This window comes from Chiloscyllium plagiosum, chromosome 13 (genome assembly GCF_004010195.1).
Source record: "Chiloscyllium plagiosum isolate BGI_BamShark_2017 chromosome 13, ASM401019v2, whole genome shotgun sequence".
Lineage (NCBI taxonomy): Eukaryota > Metazoa > Chordata > Chondrichthyes > Orectolobiformes > Hemiscylliidae > Chiloscyllium > Chiloscyllium plagiosum.
Window position 1 is genome coordinate 22,062,833 of NC_057722.1, and position 9,261 is coordinate 22,072,093.

General features: G+C 45.7%; 1 protein-coding gene across 1 annotated transcript in view; it reads left to right on the forward strand.

Moving 5' to 3' along the window:
* Positions 1 to 3,722: 3,722 nt before the first annotated feature.
* The window catches only part of LOC122555835 (retinol-binding protein 2-like), a 37,316-nt gene continuing 31,777 nt past the window's right edge, over positions 3,723 to 9,261 (forward strand). The window contains exon 1 of the mRNA XM_043702020.1: positions 3,723 to 5,130. Coding sequence (XP_043557955.1) covers positions 5,058 to 5,130 — 73 coding nt within the window. The 5' untranslated portion in view covers positions 3,723 to 5,057. The remainder of the gene's footprint in view (positions 5,131 to 9,261) is intronic.

The following is a 9,261-nucleotide window of genomic DNA, read 5'->3' on the forward strand; positions in this document are numbered from 1 at the left end:
AATGGCTAAATTACTAATATAACTGGACACGTTTACTATTATATAATAAAGTACATGCTGCTTAAGAATGCCTCATCTTCCGCCTTGGAACCCTTCAACCCCAGGGCATCGGCCAGGCCCATCCTTCGCAACATCGGGGACAGGTAGAACCTCAGTACGTAGTGACACTTGGTGTTTGCGTACCGGGGATCCACGCACAGCTTGATGCAGCCACACACAAAGGTGGCCATCATGGTGAGGGTGGCATTGGGTGTATTTTTTCCCCCGTTGCCCAGATCTTTATACAGTGAGTCCCTTCGGACCCGGTCCATCTTTGACCTCCATATGAACTGGAAGATGGCCCGGGTGACTGCAGCGGCACAGGTTCTGGGAATAGGCCAGACCTGTGCCACATATAACAGCAATGACAGTGCCTCACACCTGATGACCAGGTTTTTTCCCGCGATGGAGAGCGACCGTAGCTTCCACCTGCCCAATTTCTGCCTCACTTTGCTGATACGCTCCTCCCAAGACTTGGCGCACGCCCCAGCCCCCCCAAACCAAATACCCAGCATCATCAGGTGGTCGGTCCTGACGGTGAAAGGGATCGAGGATTGGTCAGCCCAGTTCCTGAAGAGCATGGCCTCGCTCTTGCCTCGGTTTACCTTGGCCCCCGAGGAACGTTTGAACTGGTCACATATGCACATGAGTCTGTGCACGGACAGCGGATCCGAGCAGAAAACGGCACGTCATCCATGTACAGGGAGGCCTTGACCTGCAGGCACCCGCTGCCAGGAATAGTCACCCCTGTCAGGCTCGCATCCTTCCTGATAGACTCAGCAAATGGCTCTATGCAGCATACAAACAAGGCAGGAGAGAGAGGGCAGCCCTGCCTGACTCCAGATCTGACTGGGAAGCTATCTGATTCCCACCCATTGATTGAGACTGCACTGACAATGTTGGATTGTAGAGCAGTCTGAACCAATTGCAGATTCCCTCCCCAAAACCCATTTTGGAGAGAACATCTCTCATATACCTGTGTGATATCCTGTCAAAAGCTTTCTCCTGATCCAAGCTGATCAGGCAGTTGTCCAACCCTCTTTCCTGCACGTAGGCGATCGTATCCCTAAGGAGTGCGAGACTCTCAGTAATCTTCCTGCCCGGTACAGCACAGGTTTGGTCAGGGTGAATCACCGACCCTAGACCAGACCTGACCCGGTTGGCGATTACCTTTGACAGAATTTTGTAATCCGCATTCAACAGTGAGATTGGTCTCCAATTTTTGAGTTCTTCCCTCTCCCCCTTCCGCTTGTAGATGAGGGTGATGATGCCTTTCCTCATGGATTCATTCATGGTACCTGCCCAAAGCATACTGACATATGCTCCAGCAGGTTCTGGCCAATCAAGTCCCACAGAGCGGAATAGAGCTCGACCGGTAAGCCGTCGCTTCCGGGAGTTTTATTCTTTTTGAAGGACTCAAGGGCCTTGGTCAGCTCATCCAGAGATAGCGGCTGGTCCAGCCTCTCCCGTGTTCTGTCGTCGAAGACCTCCGTGATAGAGGACAGGAACGACTGGGAGGCCGCGCTGTTGGTCGGCTTCGCGTCATACAGACTGGCGTAGAAGGATTCACTGATCCTCATGACGTCAGCCTGAGATGACGTTAGCGAGCCATCTTCTTCCTTCAGGCTGCTGAGCATGGAGCTCTCTTTGTGCACCTACTGGAAGAAGAAACGTGAGCACGTCTCGTCCTGCTCCACCGAGCGGACCCTGGACCTGAAGATTACTTTGGAGGCCTCTGAGGCAAAGAGCGAGGCTTGCTGGTCCTTCACCTCCTTGAGGTCCTCCATGACATCGACCCCCATTGTCTGCAGCAGGAGCAGGTCCTGCATACTTTCCTGGAGCTGGGACAGTTTTCCCTGCCTCTCTCTCGCCTCCTGAACACCTTGGTAGATGAAGAACCTCTTGATGTTCCCTTTTACTGTTTCCCACAGTCCGCTGGGGACTCAAAGAGGGGCTTCATGGTTCTCCAACCTGCGTAGTCCCTCTTGAGCTCCTCAATGCTTCCCGGGGTCAACAGCTTTGTGTTCAGCTTCCACGTTCCCTTGCCAGCCGGTGGCTCGTCCTGTAGGTGACAGTCAGCCAGCAGGAGGCAGTGGTCAGAGAAGAACACCGGTTTGACGTCAGTGGATCTTACCGAGAGCGCTCAGGACACAAACAGGTAATCTATCCTTGAGCTGATAGACCCGTCTGCCCGTGACCAGGCGTATCTATGCTGCGCTCCGTCTGCAGGGGTGCTGAAGACGTTGCGCAGCTTGGCATCTTTTAGCGTGTCCATCAGGCCTCTGGACGTGGTGTCCAGTTTACTGTCCCCCCCGCCGGATCGTCCATCTGCATCAATGATACAGTTAAAGTCTCCGGTCAGAATGACCGGCCTGGACGTAGCCAGCAACAGTAGAAGCTGCTGCAGGATGGCCAACCGTTCACTCTTACCCACTGGGGCGTACACATTATCAGTCTCAGGGGAGCGTTTCTGTACATGACGTCAGTGACGAGGAGGCACCCGCCCACCACCACTGACGGCCCATGGGCCCACAAGCTCGACCATCTCCTGTAGCTGCTGAGGTGCGGTATCTCACACTCCTGCAGGAACAGGACATCGACTTTAACTTTGGCCAGGAAGGCCATCATAGAAACACATCGCGTAGCCGATTAGATGCTATGCACATTGATGCTGGCAACTCTTATCCCCATTTTAACAGTTTACAAGGTTACCAGTGTCCATTTGCTGCTGGTCTTGCCTCTCTGGGGTAGCTGTGTGCATCCCCCGTGGTGACGGCAAACTGCTGGACCCTCCCAGGGCTGAGGTAGCTGTCCAGCTCCACGCTGGGGCCATTTCACCGCTCTGGTGTCTTCGGGTCGGGCCCAGGGTCAACACAGTCCAGTTCCCTGTCCGACAGCAGGGCTGTCATAGGACCGCTGCTCCCAGTTACCTGGAGCTGTGGGCCGGTGGGTACCTCGTGGTTCTCACCGGGTAGGGGGAGGTCTTTACCCATCGCCTCAGAGGGATCACCTTTTCCTGCTTGGGCGGTGCTGCCCTCCTTTTTCCCCGCGGCGCTCTGTCTCTTCCTCTGGTGACGACCCTCCTTGCGCCCATCCTCACTGTTGGAAGAGCTGCCTGTATCCTCGTCGTGTAGGTGTCACTTCCCCCTTCGCTGGGTGGCTTTGGGTGAGGTTTCCTCTTTCTGCTTTTGACAGTAATCCAATCCTCTGCCTCCTTTGTTCCCTCCTCTTCCCTTTCCTCTGTCTGTCTTGAAGGAGCTTGGATCGGCTGCTGTACCTCCCCGCTGTCTGCAGTCTGCTCCACTACAGCCTGCCCTTCCTTCTGGTTGCCTCCAGACACCGTTCCCGTGCTGTTTTGTGGTACCTTGCTTGTCTTATGCGGTCCACGGCTCGTGTTGCCTCCTCCGGCCATCTGTGCATAGGTGCCGGCCCCTCGTCTTAGGCAGGCCTTGTACATGTGGCCCGCCTCTCCGCATAGATTACAGTTCTTGGCCTCTTTACATTCCTTGGTCGGGTGGCCTTCCTGCTTGCAGTTTCGACAGACAGTCACTTTACAATCCGCCGCCATGTGGCCTGACCTCCCGGAGGTTCGGCACACTTTCGGCTGCCCTGCGTATGTCAGGTAACCTCTGCTTCTTCCAATGGCAAAGCGGGAGGGTGGGTGGAGGATGTTCCCACTGGCATCAACCCTCAGGGTTACCCTGACCTGTCGTTTGCTGGTCCAGATCCCAAAAGGATCGACCACATTGGTACTTTCTCCCTCGACTTGGACGTATCTTCTCAGGAAGGTCAGGACATCCGCTGCTGGGACGTGGTGGTTGTACATATGGATTGTAACAACCCAACTCCTCTGCGCAGGAAGCACACACAATGGGACCACCGACAAGATGAACCCCAGTCCTTGGTTCATTGGCATTGATTTTACTGTCTATCCCTTCTGGATATTATACCTGGAGATCTTCCTGTGACTGTTGGGACACCATGTTTTCCTCCTTGTTGTGACCTTCTTTACCACCACCTCTATGGAGATAATCAGAAAACCTTTGGGAACTGCCTGACAACACAAGAATCTGTCCAAAAGTACGACAACAGTCAGTGCAACCTCACTTGAAAAGTGTATTGCTCTTCAAACTAAGCAAGTGCTTATATGCAGAGACAAACAGAGTTAATATTGCATCCAATGACTCTTTGGAACTGAAGGGGGCTGGAAAATGATGGTTTTTATGTTGCTGAGAAATGGGAAGAAGGAGGGAGTGGAAGAGATGGTGAAGGTGCCTGAAACAGCAGACGAAGAGCAATGGTAATGAAGAGTGATCCCAACTCAAAATAGATATTCATGACAGCTGTGGATATTTGAAAATAGATTGGTTTTGCGAAGAGGAAACCCAAGTACACAAGACACTGGAGGGGTAAGCAAAATGGAGGACAACATTCATGCTCTGAAGTTGTTGAACTCTGTGATTTGTCTTGAAGGTTACAAATGCCAAGATGAAAAATAAGGTATTGTTCCTTCATCCAATTCCTGCTTCTGATCAAAATTGAGTCTTGTATGTCACAAATAGCATGGTCTATTTAAACTAATTCGGCCAATTACTACAGACACAATTTGAATAATTCAATCAAATAATTTCGGCCTCTGTCAGAGATACTAATAGAAATAATAGCTTGGTTACCCTTTGATAATTCAATTGCTTTATTTTAGGAAGAGTTTCCCATACTGTAGTCTTATTTCTCACATAGGTTCTAAAGTTGTGCATAAAATTATTGAATCACCCCATCCTTGGAATTTAAATTGATTTTTCCATTTGCCAACTAAGCAAAGATGAAAAGAGCTTGTGCAATAGATAAATGTTTTGCAATTCCCTAATCTGATCGTATTCTCTAATATGTTGAACTACGGTCATTCATGAGATAACTGGAGCAGTATAAAAGCATGTGCACTCAGCACTTTGTTCTGGTTGATCTTCAAACAACAAAGATTTGCTTTTTCTTGATTCTTTGCTTCAAAAACTGACAAGATGCCAGCAGATTACAATGGTACATGGGAGATGATTGAAAATAACAATTTTGATGGCTACATGAAAGCTTTGGGTAAGTTTAGACTTATCTATGGGATAAATTGAAAGCTTGGCAATCATAAAGTTTCTTTTAAATTTTGGTGTGAAACCTATACATAGATGGAGCTCCAGGCTTTAACCTTGAATCCATGAAAGTGTGGTCGAGCAGAATTCAAGATTTGCATGTTTCTAAAAATAACTAATTTTGTTTTGTTGGTTTTATACTTAGCAAATGGCCACTGGCTTTGAAGAAAGCTGTCCACTCTGATCTCTGTGGAATGAATTTCCTCTTTCTTTTATGTCAGTTTAACTCTAGAAACAAGTTAAGAGGATCTCCAGACATGCAGCAGCAGTAATGCCTGCAAGCAGGGCCAGGCAATCACTTTGCAGTCTTCACACTCTGTGTTCAAAATTTCATTTTTTGAAAGGTAGAAAAATAATGCCACTCCTGATAATTTAACCATCATTTCCATTTAAAATCCAGGCCAATATGGTTGATAATACTTATTACTTTAATTCTTGCTTCCCTTCCTGAAAAATGTGTCCTCTTGTGATCGGTATGTTATGTGAAATGAAGGGCAACCGAAGCTAACATGATCACTCTGAAAGAGGAAAGACGCAAGCTAAAATTGTTTAATGTTACATTCCATGACACTGCAATCCTGTTGCTCTAAATTCTGTGTCGTATGATTCTGCTCCACAACCACCTGCTGAAGATGCAGCGCTTCGAAAGCTAGTGCCTCCAAATAAATCTGTTGGACTATAACCTGGTGTTGTGTGATTTTTAACTTTGTCCAGCCCGATCAAACACCAGCACCTCCAAACCGTAAAGAGCAATATCAGTTGGCACTGCCAATCACTTACAAACGTATTACAGTTTTAGGAAAATACTTTTCTAGCATATGAGATTTGCTAGGCAAAGAGTGGAAACACAGATGTCTTATGCCATTTAACCTGCATGGCACTTCAAGTGGACACCATTACCAAGTGCCAACCATCTGCTTTCTTCCCCTACTACTATACCTTTATCATAATTTGGCATATTACTTTATCCAGATAATTGTCTAATGCCCTCTTGAAAGCTTCATTTGAACCAGTCTCCACTACACTTCCAGATAGTGTATCAAATGCACTGATTACTCACGGAGTGCAAAAGCTTTCTCTTATATTACGTTTATTTCTTTGCAAATCAATTCATGCCCTCACATTCTGGTTCCTTTTATAAGTGGGAACAGTTTATCCATATCTATATCTGACCTGCTTATGATTCTGATAACCTCTATCAGATCTCCTCTTAGCTTTCTTCTCTTCAAGGAGAACAGTCCCAAAATCTCAATCTATCTACATAGCTCTTGTTCCTCATTCCTGGAAGCATTCTTGTACATTGCACTTGTAACACTTTCTCCAATGTGTTCACTTCTTTCTAATAATGTGGCTCCCAGAAATGTACCCAACATTTCAACTGAGGTTTAACAAGTGGTTTTTGTAAATTCAACATCACCACCTTGCTCTTGTATTCTATGCCCCTAATACTAAAGTCAAGGATACCGTAAACTATATTTAATGCTCTCTCTAACTGTTCTGCCATCTTCAACTATCTGTGCGCATTTACATCTTCGCTTCTGCGCCCCATTTAAATTTGTAGTCCTTATTTATAGATGGGATGTGGGAGTCACTGGTTAGGCCAACATTTATTCTCATTCCTAATTACCCAGATGCCAATTAAGAGTCAACCATGTTGCTGCGGGTCTGGAGTCACATGTGGGTAAGGATGGCTGTTTCCTTCCTGAATGAACCAGATGAGTTCTCCCCTAACAATCAACGATAGATTCATGGTCATTATTAGACTCTTAATTTCAGAATTTGTTTCTCTCTTGAATTCAAATTCCACCATCTGCCATGGCAGGATTTGAACCAGATCCCCTGAACGTTAGAACATTACAGCACAGTACAGGCCCTTCGGCCCTCGATATTGTACGGACCTGTGAAACCAATCTGAAGCCCATCTAACGTACGCAATTCCACTTTCGTCCTTATGACTATCCAATGATTCTCTGGGTTTCTGGATTAAGAATCCAGCAATAATTCCTCTAGGCCATTGCCACTCCATTTTATATTGTCTTTCAATGTGCACCATTGAAAATTTCATAAAACTAAGGTTAGGTCATGCCATACATTTTCTAAGTGCAGTAGGGTGTATTTTACAATAAATCATATTTGCAAAGAAAATCTGTCTAAAATTCATAAGATATGCTTCTGTTGTCTGATGTAGGGCAGCTTCAAGTGGGGATCCGTTTCCCAGGTTGAGTTATGAGCTGAATTGGGACTGTCGGTCATGAGGCACCAAAGGCTCACAAATGCAGATCTGACAGAGTTGTAGTAACTGTGATCCTTTTCAAAAAGGCCCCTTCTCTTACAGACCCCTCTCCACACTCAGAGCTCTTCCCTACTCTTGCACTCACAGCCTTCCTCTTGACCACTCCCATATTTCTCATTGAAGAGCTGTAACAATTTCTAAGCCTCAAACTGGTGTCACAGTGGGAAAATGCTCAGGAAACACTGATCTAAACTATCCCATTTTTCAATTATCTTATCTGCTATTGCCAATAGAGAGATAAATTTCTGTATTGAGTTATTGGGGATGTTTTTATAATGCTAAAGGTATTAACCAAACATTGCATTATCTGTTAAATATTCTCTGATCATAATAAATTGCTTAAATAAATGTGTATTTATAAAAAGATCAATGATATTGTATTTCACTTTATATCTACTGTGAATATCAGTGGAAAATAAAGCAACATGTTTGTTAGAAAGGACAAGAGCAAAGTAATTCAAATGCTGGAAGTTTGAAATAAAATCAGAAAATGTTGGATAAACTCAGCAAATGTATCTGCCGCTGATGTGAGCTTGTGAAGATTACCTTTCCTCAACTCTTATTATTTTGTACCTTCATATACATATGGTACTGAGGCACAAGCTAAACACCTTAAAGGTTTTTGTGAGATGCTTTCTTTAAAAGGCCATTTTCACAGAGACACGAGGATTGTAGAGTTGGATTTGTAATAATCTGTGACAGGCAGTCACTTTGAAAGAATGAGACTGAATTTGAAATTAACTTCTATGGATTAAAAACATGAATAAAAAATTTTCTAAATGCTCCGGCCATCTAACTTTAAACGGTTTCTTCTGAGAACCTTCACACAACATAGGACAACAATCCTATTTTTGATCTAATCAAGAAAGTATATACCCTTTATCATGTGATTATTCATGGACCCATGTCAAAGTATAATATGGACAATCAATGGATTTGAGTCATGCGATCAATGTTGCCTTTTGATATGTAGTGTTCATTGTCACAATTTAAAGACTAGTTACATTTTTAACAAGTATTAGAATCAACTGAAAAGCTTGCAAAAATATTTAGGACCATGTAGTGCATGTCAATTTTATTTTGCATCACACATGACAGCTACGGACCTATAATTCTAAGGTTTGCATTTAGAAATGCCAAGCATGAGGTTTTCAAAGTTATCTTCAGGATGAGTTCGGGGTTCCTGGGTCAGCTGTTAACCCAGGCACAAAACAAATCCAAGTGAGGTAGGGCGAGGCATTCCTCTGCTCCCATTTCATTTTTCATCATAGGCTTCCAGAATCCTTTCTTATTTGCAAATCTAAGAATAGATTACTCACTTTAAGTAATGCTGATCTTTCAAACAAAGCGTATGCGCTTTCAACAGAATCTGAATTTAACAACTTTCTGGTTTAGCAATAAACTTGTCTTTCTTCAAGTTTAATCCAAGTCTGAGGCAAATGACAGAACCTTTGGAATGTAACTAATGGCCTTCACTATCCTGTAGACAACCGGCAAACAAGGGAGGCGCGGTAGTAGTTTGGCGCACCAACCTTTACACCGCTGAGGCTAAACGCCAGCTTGCGGACACCTCCTCCTACTCCCCCCTTGACCTTAACCCACCTCCCACCACCAAACCATCATCTCCCAGACCATCCAGAACCTCATCACCTCGGGGGATCTCCCATCCACCGCCTCCAACCTCATAGTCCCACAACCCCGCACTGCCCGTTTCTACCTCCAGCCCAAAATCCACAAACCTGACTGCCCCGGCTGACCCATTGTCTCAGCCTGCTCCTGCCCCACCGC